The sequence below is a fragment of the Pinus tabuliformis genome, chromosome X, assembly GCF_031772625.1.
Source record: "Pinus tabuliformis cultivar Carrire ecotype Pingquan chromosome X, CPIR1, whole genome shotgun sequence".
Lineage (NCBI taxonomy): Eukaryota > Viridiplantae > Streptophyta > Pinopsida > Pinales > Pinaceae > Pinus > Pinus tabuliformis.
Genome location: NC_142308.1, coordinates 144,241,751 through 144,260,339, shown reverse-complemented (window position 1 = coordinate 144,260,339; position 18,589 = coordinate 144,241,751). Strand labels below are relative to the sequence as shown.

The following is an 18,589-nucleotide window of genomic DNA, read 5'->3' as shown; positions in this document are numbered from 1 at the left end:
AATCTTTTCTGATACCCAAAGATTCCTTGGGCAAGGTTTCGGCCTCCTGCAAGACTCAAGGTTCCGCCACCTGCATAGAAATTCGCTCAAGTTCGTTGCCACTCTCCCGTGCCTCTATGGAATGAGATGTTATGTATGATCTCATGGGCGGAGCCACCAAGGTTGAGCCCCATGGCTCAACGGTGGTAGGTGCAAATGCGTCGGGCAAATGACAGGGTTTACATCCCCGCCTTCCTGAATTAGCGATTGTTGCATTGAATTTTGGCAATTTGTTTGGCGCAGTTATGGTATGCGTAACTTGGGTTCCTCTGGAAGGCTCTGTCACCTATTTTGGTTAATGCGACCTGGGTTTGACCGCATGTTATCATCTGCTGACTATATTTGTCACATGTGATATCTTACGATTTGGTATATATATATATATATATATATATATATATATATATATATATATATGTATATATATATATATATATATGTATATATATATATATATATGTATATATATACATATATATATGTATATATATAGATATATGTGTGTGTATATATATATATGTATATGTAGATATATATAAATATATGTATATATGTATATATATGTATATATCTATGTATATATATATGTATATATATATGTATATATATATGTATATATATATATACATATATATATATATATACATACATATATATCTATATATATATATATATATATATATATATATATATATATATATATATATATATATATATATGGTGTGTTGGTTCTGTTGACCATTTGGTGGGTTCGCTAGGGGTGGCCTACCCCCAACCATTTTGTTTTGTAAAACAATTTATTTGATTTTTTTTCTAGTTTAGAACAATTTATTTGATTTTTGCCGATTTATGGGGCAAACTAATCAACCCACAAATTTGCCCATCTGATTGGAGGATTTCGGGTGCAGATTATGTCCAAATTGATGCCTCCTGAAGCTTGCCACTTGTCCATCTTTGACTAGAACTTTGACTTGCTCTAACTTCTTCGTACGAGCTCAAATTTTAGTGTCGTTCACACGATTGGAATCAGGGAAACGAGCAATTTGATCTGGTTTTGGTTTCGCTGCTATCTGACCACTTTGATTTTTCTTTTGTTTTTAAGGCCACTTGTACTTTGAGATCCTCCTACATCAAGGATATTGAGCCTTTTTAGCTCCTTCATCATGTATGTGAAATCTTCCTTGCTTGCCAACAATTTGAGGTCAACCTTTCTTTCCATCGCTTCAAGATCATACTTTATCTCCTTCACATCATCTTTGATTTCCACGTTTGACTTCATATCATCTTTAAAATTTTGGAATTATATATTACTTACCATATTGAGAATCTCAACCTTCATTGTCTTTGTAGTTTCAATGCTCACCATTTTCCTTGCCAACTTGGATATGTTAAATTCCACATTTTAGTTTTCTTATATGTCAAAGACAAGCCTTCATAGGCCTTTGTGGGAGTCACATTTAGTTTATGTCTATATATGTCTCGTCAAGTTTTTGTAAGGTTTTATGGATAAGTGATTGCCAAACTCTAAAGCTCTTTAATATATTATTGGGTTTTCAATTATAGTACTTGATCGATCTTTCACATGACTAAGGAGGATGAACCATACCCCTAGTTGCACCATCTGATTCCCAGGTACATGAGAGTGATATCTTTGAGTCTTGTACTCACCATGTTGCAGATACATGTAAGTGAAAGAGATTTAACTATGGTCTTAACTATGCCTATGGGGCTTCTCATATACCATAGGGTACGTGGAAGATCAAACCCATAAATATATTCTGTTCAATACAATACTAATCATCAAGTACCAACAAAGGTACATAAAGGCACCCTAAATGACCCCTATATACTTTGTGTGCATGCTTCCTATTTGCAGTTTTACCCCCTAAACAATAGATCTATATGTTTATAGATGCTAGTAAATGTTTATAGCCTAATAACCTACTTGCTACATGCTTTTAGAAAAAGGAACAATAAAAACAAACAAACAAAATAAACTTTGAAATTGGGGTCTCCTAGAACCCTTGAGTACCAATCCAAATTTATGATCCAAAAACATTAAAATTATGTTTCCCTGTATATCTTCTTTTTAACTCCTTGTGAATCACCTCAAACAAAGTTTCCCATAAAAAAAATATTCCTATCTTGAGTTGACATACCTTTCGAAGCCTTAATTTGGGGTTTGCCCTACTGCTTGACATTGCACTTATTGAGACATTACCAATTTTAATATTCCATTGATAAGTTGCTGGAAGAATGTTTGCTATGTCCTATCTAGGCTTCCACTTATCCCATGCAATTTGGACCTTCTAAGAGAAAGTTACAACATTATTGATATAACCAATTATTTTTGCCATATTTTATGAGATTGAACTTGCATGCTTTGCCACTTTACCAATACTTCCTTAACTATTTTGAATTTTGGGCATCAAGCACTTTACACTGCTTTTTGTCCAATCCCACTAGGGCACCCAATTTGGATCTCACACTCTTCAAATATGGGCCTAATGGTTAAGAACATGTGTTTCCTCCCAAGGGGTTACAAGTTCAAAGCAAGAGGGGGTAGAGTATGTACACCTTTGTAGACTTTAGGATTCAAATTGTTGTGCAAAGGGAGGTCCCTTGTTCCACAAACAAAGGGGTTTCATACACCAATTTGGTGTTTGGCTTAGTCGTGACCTTAAAATTAGGTTATTATTATTACTATGACTATTTTACTAAAACTATATGTTTAAACATAGTTCAAGGAATATAAAAAATCCCTCATATTACAAGATATGATAGGCACAAAGATCAGATAATCAGTTAAACAAGTCTCCTTGATGTATATATAGGATATGTAGTACTATAAAACAATAATATCAATTTGACATAGAAATAACTAAACAAACGAGGGGTTACAATCAAGATCTTAACATGTTTTTTTCATGAGAAATATCTTTATATTCCACATGATAGATATACATATTTCAGTCCTAGAGAGCCTGCTTAAACAACAAAGCTTGGGGCCATTACAAGAAATATTCATCATGAGTTGAACATGTCACATGTTGGAATTGAACCCTGATGGGGATGATAAAAACATTTTTCCGACCTCTCAAGGTAAACTCATTTGACTTAGGGGCTTAACATGTTAAATAAGTGGGGTATTCTATTCACAACTATACTTTTTGGAAGGGAGCCAACCATATCCAAGAACGACAAATCATAGTGGGATTTGCAACAAGGTCTCCCATTGCCCATAATTGATTTGATTAAGACGAGATGAGATGATCATAACTAAGGCTTGTATATGGGAGAGAGCCTAGATGAGATGGACCAAGTAGGCTAGTATGAAATAAGATGGTGTGAACACAAACAAAATAAGTTAGTCTGAACAAGGTAAGCCACATGAGTCCAACACAAACAAGCCATACCAAGTTAGTGAGGCAAAGTGTCATAAGAGGAGACAAGTTGTGCTAAGCCTCAACATTGCCAAAAACAAGGCGAACAATATAAAAATGAAATTAGAGTGAAGTAGCCTCGTACACGAAGCACAATATTTTAAAATATAAACTTTAGACAAAAAACTATAAAAATGCAATTATAAAATTTGAAACATACAACAATTTTTTTTGTTGGCTGACCCATGAGGTTTGAACCTGGAACCTCTGGGACTTAACTCCTCACTACCAAGGCGATCACTGATCGAACTGCCCCCATGGGCTAAACACATGCAACATTGGTAAATGAGTTAATACTTCATTACTTTGATAATATCTATTTTTTTTTGTTTGAAATATGACTAGGACAATAACAACAAAATAGGTTAAAAAATTAATATTTTCACTATTTTTGTGCTGATAGGTGCTATTTAAAACATAAAATAAAACAAAATAAATAATTATAATTACAATTAATAGTTAAACCAACCTAGATCCGTCTTAACTTTAGATCTACTATGCCGAGAGAGATCACATTTTTTCACTCTATAAAAGATGTTTGCACTTTTAGAGGTTTTATCCCTCTCCACACACTTGGTAGATCCAAAATTAAGATAAATCTAAGTTGACTTTATACACATTTCTTCATAGAAACTAAACTAAAAATAATTGGAGCCTATTCTGAGTGAATCGTGTCGAAAGTAGTATTTCCTACAGATTCGAATCATAACATATGGTCCCGTAAAATCAATGATATTTTAACAAATCTTTTTTATTATTTAATAAAATTACAATTTTCATTGATGTAAATTGCATACTTAAACACAACAAGATTTAAATGAAATGATATTTTAACGTCCATGAAACTAAAAATAGTTTATGGGACTATTAATTCTCTTTTTTGCCTTTTGCAATTCAATCTTTTTCTTATTAAAAAAAAGATTAATCCTTAATCTAAATGTTTAATCATAATTAAATAATTTTAACCGATTTGATTTGTAAGTGGCTCAAGCAAAACTTCACCTTGGATTTACACAAAGTCAAATTGTTGACCCATTATCCCCACCCTCTACTTTCTCTTGAGAATCCACCTTGAACCCGTGGACTTCTGTCATTTTATTTTTCTAAATTTGATGCGATGCAACGTTATTATTATTATTAATCGGGGCCGTGGAGGGAAAACAAGGGATGGAAATTAGTTTGATTTGAATTCGAAGTTCAGGGGAGAGCAGTGGCGCTTGCTGTTTGAAACCCTCAGCAGGGTTCCACAGACAGAAATGAAGAACCAGCCAGCAACTCTGACTATCGACTCCGACGAAGAGGAGGATGACACTGAGCTCTTATGTGATTGGAGGGGTATACCTGCTTCCTCTTCTAAATGCAGCAACAAGAAGATGAAACAGATATACCATGGAACTTCGCTCAACGAACTCACCAAATTCGACCATCAAGAAAATAAGTCTACTCTTCCTCTGCTTGTGCTGGACAATACACCGCTCAGAAGATGCGGAACAAACAAACAATGGGCGCATGCGACTACAACAGAAGGTCAACTTGGCGAGGGTTCCATTCCCTCTTCCTCTCCTTCTGTTGTGTTAGAAACTCCAATTTCAGCTTACTTGAATACTTCCACGCCAAAGGCCACACCCTCCAACGGAGACCTTCCGTCGAACGCCTCGGAATTCACACATTTCCTTCCCAGGCTTCCTAAAAGGTGTTCAGGTAACAATTTGACCTATTTATTGAAGCGATTGTGTTTCAAACCAAATTTGTTTAACAGATAGCTAATAATATAGAGCTTTGGACATTCACTGCTTTTATAGACAACTCGAAAACTCAAGATCAACTCCTTCTGGATGTGGGTACTTGCCAATTCGCTTGACTGGAGAGCGTTCGGCAAAATACCCACGCCATTGGTAGAAATATAGTTAATTAGTCCAGGCTCCTCTGAACTCCTCCCCCAATGTAGATTGGCAAGTACTTTACAGGGGTTGCCCTGTTGCTGAGAGGATGCTCTCCTAGCTTGTGAAATGCTTCTAGCACATGGTGATATCTCACACTGAATGGTTGCAACTTGTATGTTCATCATAAGTTCAACACATCTAAGATCAGGTCAAGGGTTCAACCATATAGCATCTAAACCCATATAGCTCCAGTCCTATAACCAGTAGCTCTAATACCACTCTGTAACATACCCGGTACTCGATTCAATGATTGAGGATATGGGGTACTTATGGAAAACCCAAATTGACACCTAGCTTGTTGCTTTGATACCATATTCTAATTTATCCAGCCATCTAACTAGGTTGAAATCCACATCGTATAGCTTTGCTACCATTCTTTCCTCATTATAATGCAGGCTCATGCAGACACAATTACTCAATCATAGATACCAATGTAGAGTTATACACACATACAATACAAAATCTCATTCATAACTTAAAAGCATTTAATCAGCATAGCAAGAATTAACCATCAACACTGATCTTCTAGGAATAATTCACCTACTGGATGTAGACGAAGGACATTCCACCCAACTTGATGGCAATAGTATGGACGGACAGATTCCACCACCCAACCTAAGAACAGAGTCAAGGACAATTTCCACCAGACAGACTCAAGGACAGATTCCATGGGACAGACTCAAGGACAGATAGATTCCACCACCCAACCAATGGACAGACTCATGGACAGATGAACCCACCCAACCTGACACGACAATAGTAAGTGGTGCGGATTCAACCACCCAACCTGACACAACAACACTATGTGCAGATTCAACCACCCGACTCTATCTCATCCCTTCAACTTAGAAGCGAAGGTAGGGTAGGGAAGCCTCTCTCTCTCCCTCTCATGAAGCCTATAGAGGGAATAAAAAGGTTGAACTCTCTAACTCACATAACAAAGCCAGAGACAAAGCCAACCAGTTACTACCCCCCAACTTGCTAGCTAGTAGCAAGCCAGAGAGGCAACTAGCTAACCATTGCCCATTTAGCTAGCATTGTCAGAGAAAAAGCCAGAGGGTTAGTCCCATCCACGTCTACCCACTCTCAGGTTTAGAACAAACCAATTCTACAACTAGGTTTCAGGCATTCAAACCTACCTGGCCTTGATGACCGATTCGGTAGTTCCAGGTCATCCAGATCTTCTTTTTGAACTTTTGCTTAATCACCATCACTGCCACTGCCATTTGACTCTACTCCATGCTCCTCCTCTATGCCCAATCCAATATCTGCTGCTGCAGTTGTTGGTGTGGAGGATGACCCCTCAAGATACTCTGACTCATCATCAAAAGTCACTGGCTCTAGCACTGGGTCATTAAGATCCATGTTGGCTAATACCAACTCAACACCGTCGTCCAAGCCCATATCATTAGGAAACACATCCCACATCTTTGTCTTTCCCTTCAACCACTCCTGCCTTTGCCTGTAAATAAGACGAAGGTTGGTGTGCACATACACCATTATCTCTGCCCTGGATTGCTCAAGCTTGCTTTTTTTCAAACTATATAGATTCCCATAAGTGGTTGAAGGGAAAGTACCCCTAGGGTCCTTTGGGCTAAGACTCTACCAGACTGAAAATTGCTTATTCAAAGAAACACACACACAGCCATTGTCTTTACTTTAAGCAAATTCTAATGTTAAGGGTACGTACCTAAGGTCCTACGTTCGAGAAGGCCTTTAGGGTCCAAACCCTTCTTGGAGTTCCCTTCTTCTTCCTTTGACCTGTAAAACAAACAAATCAAAGAACACAACAGTACATGGACCAATACTTATATATAAACCATCTTCATGCTATAAAGTTAGTTATAAAAATCTTTAAGTAACTACTTGCATAAGAATTCAAGACAAGAATCTCATAAGCATAAAGAAAGATTGTTTCGGGAACCAAGACGTGTTTCTTTTATATAAAGGCAAATAAAGTACATATAACGGAAAGATATCACCTGAAACACCTTCAACAGGCTCCAAGCAAAGCTTCCTCCCGGATTCGTTCCAGCCTCAAGCCTCCAACAAGAGCTCCTTCCAAGTCCTACTCAATGATGACATAAAGGATAAATGATCACCAATACACATGGAAACAAGGGTTTCCTATGCAAAATGGGGGAAGTGCAGAAAGCACCAAGGACTTCAGACCTGGTCTATGGGGAAAATCTCAGCATAATAATCTTGCTCTTCTTTTCTCTCTCCCTTAGGCCTTCCCTTTGATGTCTTTTTATACCATCTCCAAAGTAGTTTTTTAGTTAGGAGTTGGTTGGGAACAGTTGGGCCACGGGCACTAACAGGTGATCAGCAGGTAAAACCCACGATCTCCGCCCGAAAATGAGGAATTATATATATTTTTTAAGTGTTTTAATACATACACGCGGGTTGGGTATACACAGACCCGCATGTACACGCGTTTAACTCAGGGCAATGTCGCATATAGGGAATAAAACACTGTTTTTTAAATTTTAGGACCAGGTCTGGAAGGAGGGGTTGCCCTAGGCCATGAGCGCAGCATCACAAACCATAAGAGTGAGATTTGGAGCTATAACAATAAGTGCTCCAATTCCTCTCACAACAAGAAGATTAAGTAATTTGAGCGAGGACACTCAAGGCTAATTGTTGTATAATAGGGCATGTTGCCCCATGAGTTGCCCACCAAGCATAGGCATCTTTGACCCCCCTATCTCCAAGTACATCACACCCCCCAAATCTCTTGGTGCCAGTGGAGAACTCTACAAAGCCTTCCTCCACCTCAAGAAAAGATGCTCTATCCTAAAATATCCTTCTGAATGCTATCTTCCTCCCCTGTGAAATCTCTCCATCCATGTGAGGAGGATATCTGTGTGAGGTCCCACCACGGAGCCACTCTTGACTCTACTTGTGATTCAAAGAGTGAACTAAGCAATGTAATGGTGTGCAATTTTTATCCCACCTAGAGATAAGAATATCCTATATGGTGGACCATAAGCTCTCTGCTGATGTCTCATATCCAGGGCGATCATTCTCCATAACAATAGTATTCACAGACTCAATCATGGAATCCCAACCCTCATAAACCTCTCCTAAGATGGGCTGGTCCGTGTCTGCAAACCACAAGAAAGAAATCATAGGGTTCATGATCTTTATGGTAAGATCCACCCTCTCCCACCAACCATCATCTAACATTGTGTCCTTTACCTTTTTTGAAGTAGTTTAATCCGTCTTTCTCCAAAAACACGAAAGATCTGAAATAACAATGTCCCCAAGAGCGGCCTTCACCTCCTTCAACCTCTTAAGCTGGATGAATGAGGAAGTAAACCGAGTATTTGCAATCTTCAACAATGATAGAGGTGTGTACTCTTTATATATTGTGAGGGCATTGGTGTGGTTTTGTACAAAATTTCGGATATGGCGTGCATCCTCAATAAGATTGCCAATCCATGTCACATCTGAAGCAATAGATTTGAGTGCTAAATTCAAAGAATGAACAATGCATGGTGTCCAAAATATTTGTGGATATTTAGTTTCCACAATCAAACTAACAACTTTGCAAACAGGTGCATTATTTGTGATGATTTGCACACAACTTTCAACGTCTACGTCTTCAATAACTTTAATAAACAACTCACACATATATTGTGCATCCTTGTATTGTCCAAGAGCAACAACTGCTTTCAAGAAACCCGGTCCATTTTGAGAATATATCATGAAATCGATGAGAGGATGGCGTGCTGTATTTGTTCGTCCATCAGAAACAATACTGACACCAGATGAGATCCATGATGATTTAATAGGTTGTAGAATTTTATTGACCTCCTTCCTTGCCTTAACCAACAATGTGGTTCTAAGCTTCTCTGAACTTGGAGGCACATACCCAATTGGAGCCATATCAACTAGAGCTCGACACATCTCAATAAACAAAGGAGACCGTGCAACATTAAAAGAAATGAAGTTGAGATAGAAAAAGAATGCCATTGTAAGATCAACCTCATCTCGCTTCTCATGCTGAAAAATCTTGTCCAGTGGACCACCACAAGTTTGGGGTGCCCTCTTTTTTGTTGGCTGAATTTTAGCCCCTCTTATACTACTACTAGCATTCCTCAAGAATGGAAGTGGATTTTCATTTTTTCTAATTTTCCTGCTTGCTGCCACCACATTTCCAAAGCCAACTGCATCCTCCCTTTCCAAATCCATTCTTTCTTTAGCACTGATATTTTTGCATGCTCCAATTCCACAAGGAAGGCCCAACAAATGGCCCTTAACTCGAAAGTAAGTGCTCTTAAATTCACCCTTGCAGAAATTACAAGACCAAAGCACATTCCCTTCCGCACCAACCTTTGGCCCTTGTTTCTAGGTTACATACTTCCATAGAGGGTATTTTTTTAGTTCTGCTTGTTGTCTTGCTACAACAACATCATATGTTAATGCCAACTGAGAAGCACCTAAAGCTTCACTTGAAGCACTTGTGGGGGACCACGAAAAGCACCACCCTTGTCTTTCCTTTGACCTCTGCCAGCTGCCTTGGATGATTGAGCCATTAATCTTCTTGTTGTTATAAAGTCCACACTCCATGGGTGTAATAAAAATGACTTGCAAGTGCAAGTTGCCAGTTGCAACAGTCTCCAAATCTTTCACCTACAAAAAAAAACGATTAAACAATTAAGAATACTTGATGGTGAAAAGTAAAAACATTTGCTAAAACTTGTGTGCTACAAATTATACTTTACAAAACTTTGTAATATGCACAACAACACAGGTGACTTCACAGAGGTATTGTGAAAAAATTTGTGTGAAGGAACTGTGATGATTTGTATGTAACTGCACCTAGAAAATGCAGTTTAGGATGTAATTGGTCCCTCTCCAAAATGTAACTGTGTTCTATATACGATTTAAGTTTTAACTATGGTTGCCTTCAGACTTGCAAACAAGTTTGCTAGCACTAGGGTTTCATTGACCTATGTGAAACTACTTTGGAGGAATGATTATAAATTTATATATTGATGAACTAGCTGCACAATAATGATTAATACATCGAACTTGTTACACAGTGAAATTTGAAGTATTGAACAATAAATGACTTCCCTGAAATCTAAAGCTTCTGGAACTTGCATTTGGGGACTGATCCTGTAAAGGAACTACTGCATAAATCATTTTTACTGTTTATCTGTTTGGACAATGATATAAGTGTCTAGATCAGTATTACATATATGATATCAGTGAAGATAAGAACCGAGTTCCTCTTATATCGTTCATTGTAATATTGTCAATGTAATGGCTGTTTATGTTCAAATTTATTGCTACTCTCTTTGGTATCAGCTATAAATATCATTCTGGGTTTTATATATAAATATATCAGTTTAAACTTCAGCAATTTAATGTTTCTTGGGCACGTATTCTTCATTGTATATGTTTAATTGGCACTAAACTTTCAAAAAGGCACCTTCAGGCTTCAACACTTACTAGCATTCATTGGTTTATGTTATTCACTGTTATGGTCATTTGCAACAGATTGAAAAAAAGAGACACACCTACAACAGTTCATCCATAAACTGTTTGACTTAGAAGCGAGATGAGGTTTTTAGAAGGAATTTTCGGTTTATATCACTGCACTAAAGGAACTATAACAAAGATCCCTCAGCAAACGCTGCAGCCTGCAACGAATATGACTTAGCTGAACCTCAGACCTGGTAGCATTGCTGCACCACGCAAATGGTAATGCCAAACTTTCTAGCGGCAATTCCCAAACTTTCCAGTGACCAAATGCAGCGACTCGGCTCCACGAAGATTATACAGCGACGGACAGTGACCGCAGTGGAGGAAAAGACCAAAAGAACCCTGAAAAATCAATCGCGTGGGCTTTAAAATTAATTATTTCGTGGGACACGTATTCAGCTCGGGCAATATGTTACGGCAACTTTTTTTGGACCTTGAAAATGCGTTTTCCATTCAGAGGACACGATGAAAACGATGGAATACCTTTTACGTTTGTAAGGACACGTTAAAAATTGTTTTCGACATGTTGTAGTCTGTTTTTCATGTCTGGGACGTGAAATACGGGATACGAGACCCTGGAGCATGTGTCTTGTGACTTAGTTCTAGACCATACTAGCTTAGATAGGACAAGACTGACTCTTCTACTGTACTAGTATTAAACTAAGAGAGAGAGGTTGTTTTGTCCTTATAGAGCTGGACGACAAAAGGTTAGACGACAAGGAGGTAGGGACTAAGACAAACTATTTGACTGGACTAAGAGAGGGACTGGACTAACTAGTCTGGTATACTTATATATATTGACCGTACTAAGAAAGCTATTGGAGTAGATATCGACCTAACTAGAGAGGGTAATAACTACTAAGAGCATGGAAATAGAGTATAGTATACTTCTATCCAAGTTCTAGAGGTAGGAAAGAAAGACTTATAGACTGATTAAGAAATACGGACATATAGGTACTTATACCCGACTGAAGGGAAGCACAAAAAGGAAGGTTGTATGATTTGAATAGTAAGGTTTGGAATAGGAAAGCACTTATACTCTCACCATCTTATTTTTCTAGATTCCCCCTGTTGACCCTGTCGCCTACACCTACCTACACTTCAGTGAGAAAAGCCTTCAACCCCACAAGGTGTGGTTGGTGGCAGGAAACTCAGAGAAGGGGCTATCACACTAATCCCGACTCTCTCCGTTTGAGCTATCTCCTAGGTTAGCTAAGGGGGGTGGTCCCTAATGAAAAGTTAAGTTAAAAGATGTGAGTTTCTAGGAGAGTGTTATAGTGAAAATGGATTACTTTTAAGGATTTATGGGCAAATATGAAGTGAGCAACTTGAAATAACAATGCCAATCTAATATGATTAAAAACCATAAAACTAGTGCCTTATAAGGAATTTGCTCAACAATTTAAAGATATATTTGCTCAAAGTAAAATGCAATGCTCTTAAAAGGGAACACAAAGTAACCTTGAAATGTAAATAAGAATTGTTAGCACAAGATATGTAAAATACAAAATATTTTTTAGATAATCAACTTTATAAATCAAAGCATGTGAAACATATCTTGCCAAAACCCAAAAATTAGTAATTGTTGGGTCCCTATAATACTAGTGATTACCCCATTATTATTGTAGTTATACCCCTTATTTATATTGTTGTGCCCCTATTACCCCCATATTGTTATTTCTGTGCCCCATAGAATCCCTCTATTGTTATTTTTGTGGCTTTATATTATTATTGTTAGGTCGGCTGGATTATATTGTGACTCCTTAGACTCCTATATATAGAAAGGAGGTTTTGTCATTTGTATCATCCAAGAATTGTTCATTTATGTAATGTAAAGGAGGTTGCCCCCTCGAAGAGGCTGAATTCTAAGGCGTTGATCTTTCTTTTCTATCTTTTCTTGAGCTGGTTTCATAACATTTGGTATCAGAGCTTTGGATTCTAGGGTTTCGCTGCTCCAAACAGGTCATCGTGGCATTTTCGCTATAACTTTTTTTCTGTGACGTTTCAGAAGTCGCAAAAAAAACCCATTTGAGAAGAAATCGCGCTGAACCTTGGGTCCGAATTTCAGAGCTTTTCGCGCGATATTTGCGGAGATATGATCTGAGGAAGTTGGTCTTTTTGCAGACTCCTGAATTACATTCAAAACAGGTGACCTGGGGAAAATCGTCATAACTTTCTCTCTGGGGATCAGATTGAAGTTTCGAAAGAAGGTACAGAAAGAGGACGGACTGTAGTTTCTTGTGGGTGTCTTTCAGATCCAAAGGTCGAAACAGTGACTCGTGGCACGTCGTACAAGTTAGCTCTACTGAACTAGTCTATAATCAAGTCACTGTGGGAGATTTCGCATAACTCTTCCTTGGAGAATCCAATTTGGGTCAGACTTGTGGCATTGGAAAGAGGACACAGAGAGCTACTACAAGTCACAAGTTCAGAACTAGATGATTGGAAAGTACAGAGATACATCAGAGGCAATATCGAGCTCCTACAAAGTGAAAAAAGGTGTGTAGATTTTTTTTAAATTTTTGCCTAAGCTTGGTTTGAAAATTTATTTTGAAGGAATTCAAAGGGCATAGTAGAGCATTATTATCGGTAACTGATGCCCCGAGGAAAGAAAATGCAAACACCTAGTAAGGAACCTGAAAGCTCTAGCATGACTCATGAAGAAGAGGAAGAAATGCTACATGATATATCAAAATTACAAGAACAAGTGCAACAAATGTCACACTCACAAAAGTTAACAGATGCTAAGATAAATGGCGTGGAAGCTAAGATAAATGGCGTGGAAGCTAAGATGGACAATTTGAAGATAGATTTGAACACAAATTTGAAGACAGGCATGGCAGATTTGAAGACAGATTTGACTAATTTTCTACAAGAAATACTTACTAATGGTGAAAAGGTAGTAAAGGAAACTCATGATGAGAACAAAAGAAATGTTAATCATGATTCCATAGATGCTAATGTTGGATCGAAGAATCACCACATTCCAAAAATCGATATGAGGAAGTTTGATGGCAAGGATCCCGCCACATGGATATTACAGATGGAGCAATTCTTCGATCTCAATAATGTGCAAAACACACAAAAGGTACGTATGGCAACTTTATATTTGGAACCAAATCAGTTTGTATGGTATCAATGGCTTTGTTCTCGTAAACAATTTATCACTTGGGCAATTTTTACGGAAGAATTGATAGCACATTATGAGGATACAAAAAGCAACACTTTTTTTAGCCAATTGATAAGTCTCAAACAAAAGGGTTCAATAATGGAGCACATTGAGGAGTTCCAAAAATTGAACATAAGGGTAAAAGATATTCCAGAGGAGCATAGGATTGATGTGTTCATAGGGTCTTTAAAGGATAATATCCAACATGATGTGCGCCTTTGGGAACCTGATTCATTAGAGAAGGCATTCAGGTTAGCAAGAAAAATGGAAAGCAAAATTATGGCAACTAGGAAGCATACCATTCACAACTATAAAGACGGAAGTGTTGTTGCCCATAGTCTTCCACAACCTACAAGGTTGACACCACAACAATTGGAAGAAAAAAGAGCAAAAGGGCTTTGTTACAATTGTGATAGCAAATACACAAAAGGTCATAAGTGTGCTGAGAAGAAATTATTCTACATAGATTGTGAAGAGGAAGAAGAAAAGGAGCAAGAAAGGTCAAAAGAAGAGGATATATTCCAGGAACAAAGCCTAGATGAAGAACAAATAAATCCGACCATATCTTGTAATGCATTGGCGGGAATTACCACTCCTCAAACCATCAAGATAGAAGGACAAATCAAGAAGAAAAAGGTAATAGTGTTGATTGATTCAGGAAGCACCCACAATTTTATTCATTGTAGGGTAGCAAAAGAATTGAATTGCTTCCTATATCCAGCACCAGAGTGTCAAGTGATGATTGCAAATGGAGGAACAATAAATTGTTCTGGAAAGTGCCATAATATCAAGCTATCCATGGGAGAATATGTATTGACTAGCCCAATGCTTTCCATTCCAATGGGAGGTGCTGATGTTGTACTAGGAGTCCAATGGCTACAATCCTTGGGTACAATAGCTTTTAATTTTCAAGAACTTTTCATGAAATTTTCTGTGGAAGGAAAGGAAGTTGAATTAAGGGGTATTGCAGGAAACCAGGAAAGATAATCAGCTCTAATGGCATGACAAAGCTTCTAAAAAAGGAGCAAAGAGGTGTAATTGCACAATTATGTTCGCTAGATGTTTCCACATTGGAATCATCTATTTCTCCAGATCTCCAAAAAGTCCTGGACAATCATTCCAAGGTATTTGAGACTCCCAAAGGTCTCCCACCTATGCGTGATCATGATCATGCTATTCATCTGATTCCAGGAAGTGTTCCTCCAAACATCAGGCCGTACAGATATCCATATGTCCAAAAAAGTGAAATTGAACGTATGGTTGCAGAAATGCTAGAGGCTGGTATAATTCAACCGAGTCAAAGTTCTTTCTCAGTTCCAGTAGTATTGGTGCACAAGAAGGGGATCATGGCGCATGTGTCCAGATTATAGGGAGCTCAACAAGCTCACTATTAAAGATAAGTTCCCCATTCCTGTCATTGATGAATTACTGGATGAATTGCATGGATCAATTTACTTCACCAAGTTGGATCTTCGTTCAGGATATCATCAAATCAGAATGAAGATTGAAGACATTCCGAAAACGGCATTTAGAACTCATGAGGGTCATTATGAATTTTTGGTCATGCCTTTTGGCCTTACCAATGCACCTTCAACATTTCAAGGTTTGATGAATTCAATTTTCAAACCATTCCTTAGAAAATTTGTGTTAGTATTTTTTGATGATATACTAATCTACAGCAAGTCTTGGAAGGATCATGTTGAACATGTTGACAAGGTGCTACAACTATTGGAGGAGAAACAATTATATGCAAAAAGATCCAAATGTTTCTTTGGAGTCCATGAGGTGGAATATTGGGTCATATTGTAGACCCTAGCAAAATTAAAACCATTAAGGAATGGAAAATCCCCACATCCATAAAGCATCTGCGAGGATTTCTTGGGTTGACAGGGTATTATCGCAAGTTTGTTAAGAATTATGGGAGAATAGCAGCACCTCTAACAACATTATTGAAGAAAGATTCATTTTCATGGACTCCGGAAGCAACAAAGGCCTTTGAACATCTTAAAGAGGCAATGTGCCAAGCACCGGTCTTAGCTACACCGGACTTCACAAAAACCTTTATTGTGGAATGTGATGCTTCAGGAAATGGAATTGGTGTTGTTCTAATGCAAGATGAAAGACCCATTGCTTTTGAAAGTCGTCCAATCAAGGAAAAGTTTTTAAGCAAAGCTATTTATGAGAAGGAAATGTTGGCAATACTCCATGCACTTAAGAAATGGCGACCCTACCTAATGGGAAGACACTTCAAGGTAAAAACGGATCATGATAGCCTTAAATACTTTTTAGAACAAAGATTATCCTCTGAAGAGCAACAAAAGTGGGTCACAAAGATGTTGGGTTATGACTTTGAAATCATCTACAAAAAAGGGAAGCAAAATGTGGTGGCAGATGCACTCTCAAGAAAGGATGAGGATGTGGAAGCATTGTTGTGTGCCATTTCTATTATCCAACCAGATTGGATAAACGAAGCAAAGGAGGAATGGAAGAATGACGAAGAAGTGTGGGCACTTATTCGAAAGCTACAACAAGATTCCAGTACTTCTGATACATTTAGCTGGAAAAATGATTCGTTATGGTACAAAGATCGCTTATACCTCTGTAAGAATTCCCAGCTAAAACAAAAGATTCTTATGGAATTGCACACTTCTCCCTTAGGAGGGCACTCAGGATTTTTAAAAACTTACCACAGGGTTAAGAAGGAATTTTTTTGGGATGGCCTTAAATCAGATATTCAAAAGTTTGTGGCGGAATGTTTGGTTTGCCAAAAAAATAAAGTTGAAACAATTAAGACACCGGGTCTATTACAACCTTTATCCATTCCAAGCCAACGTTGGGAGGAGGTTTCAATGGATTTTATCACAGGTTTACCCAAGTCTGAGGGAAAGAGTGTCATCATGGTGGTAGTTGACAGACTTACCAAGTATGCACACTTTTGTGCATTATCACATCCATTTAAAGCCAGTACAGTTTCTACTGCATTTATGGAAACAGTTCAAAAGCTACATGGAAACCCAAAGATTATTGTAAGTGACAGAGATCCCATTTTCACTGGAAATTTTTGGACAGAATTATTTTCTTGTCTTGGTACTCAGTTAGCTCATAGCTCATCTTATCATCCTCAATCTGATGGGCAAACTGAGATAGTAAACAAATGTTTGGAAGGATATCTTCGTTGCTTTGTATCTGATAAACAGACACAATGGGTCAAATGGTTGCCTCTGGCTGAATGGTGGTATAACACTTCCTTCCATACAGCAACAAAAATGACCCCATTTATGGCACTTTATGGGTATCAACCACCATCAATCACATCATATTTAAGAGAAAATTCTAAGGTTCAGGCAGTGGAACATCACATCGAACATCAACAACAAGTCCTCCAACTCTTAAAGGATAACCTCGTGTTGGCACAAAATAGAATGAAACAACAGGCAGATCAACATCGCAGTGAAAGAAGTTTTGATGTAGGTGATTGGGTATTCCTACGGCTACAACCATATAAGCAAATGTCCCTAAAGCAAGCTAAGAAGGATAATAAATTATCACCAAAGTATTATGGTCCGTACAAGGTGTTGGAAAAGATTGGTACTATGGCATACAAATTGGAGCTTCCTGCAGCTTCTCGATTGCACCCAGTTTTCCATGTTTCATGTTTAAAGAAGGTTATAGGCGACAAGCTCCCAGTTCAAACAATATTGCCAGAACTTGACGAGGAAGGAAAAATTATATTGGAACCAGAAGCAGTCACAGAAACAAGAACTCGACAGCTACGAAATCGATCAATTTCAGAGTATCTTATCAAGTGGAAGAACTTATCCGCTGAAGATTCCACATGGGAGGATGAGAATTTTATGCAGAAGTATCCAGAACTGCTCAAGCATTGAGGACAACACTTTTTTGAAGGAGAGGGGCATGTTGGGTCCCTATAATACTAGTGATTACCCCATTACTATTGTAGTTATACCCCTTATTTATATTGTTGTGCCCCTATTACCCCCATATTGTTATTTCTGTGCCCCATAGAATCCCTCTATTGTTATTTTTGTGGCTTTATATTATTATTGTTAGGTCGGCTGGATTATATTGTGACTCCTTAGACTCCTATATATAGAAAGGAGGTTTTGTCATTTGTATCATCCAAGAATTGTTCATTTATGTAATGTAAAGGAGGTTGCCCCCTCGAAGAGGCTGAATTCTAAGGCGTTGATCTTTCTTTTCTATCTTTTCTTGAGCTGGTTTCATAACAGTAATTAACTTGGAAATGTAAAAAAAAGGAAGTGCTAAACCAAGACATCAATATGCAATTAGACTTGAAACATGAAAAGAAAACATTTGTTTGAAATGATTACAGTACTTGCTTTTGGAATAGACTTTGATATGAAAACTCAAACCATCAAGAGACAAGTAAAGTAAATGTAATGGAAAGTGCTCTTGGTTAATTTTGTTAATTAGCTCTACAACAAGATTACAATTTAACTCTTCAATCCTCAGACCTC

General features: G+C 37.8%; 1 protein-coding gene across 1 annotated transcript in view; it reads left to right on the top strand.

Moving 5' to 3' along the window:
• Window positions 1–4,530: 4,530 nt before the first annotated feature.
• The window catches only part of LOC149138867 (uncharacterized), a 300,422-nt gene continuing 286,363 nt past the window's right edge, over window positions 4,531–18,589 (top strand). Inside the window, exon 1 of the mRNA XM_089448381.1 lies at window positions 4,531–5,183. Within this exon, the coding sequence (XP_089304507.1) occupies window positions 4,739–5,183 (445 nt within the window). The 5' untranslated portion in view covers window positions 4,531–4,738. The remainder of the gene's footprint in view (window positions 5,184–18,589) is intronic.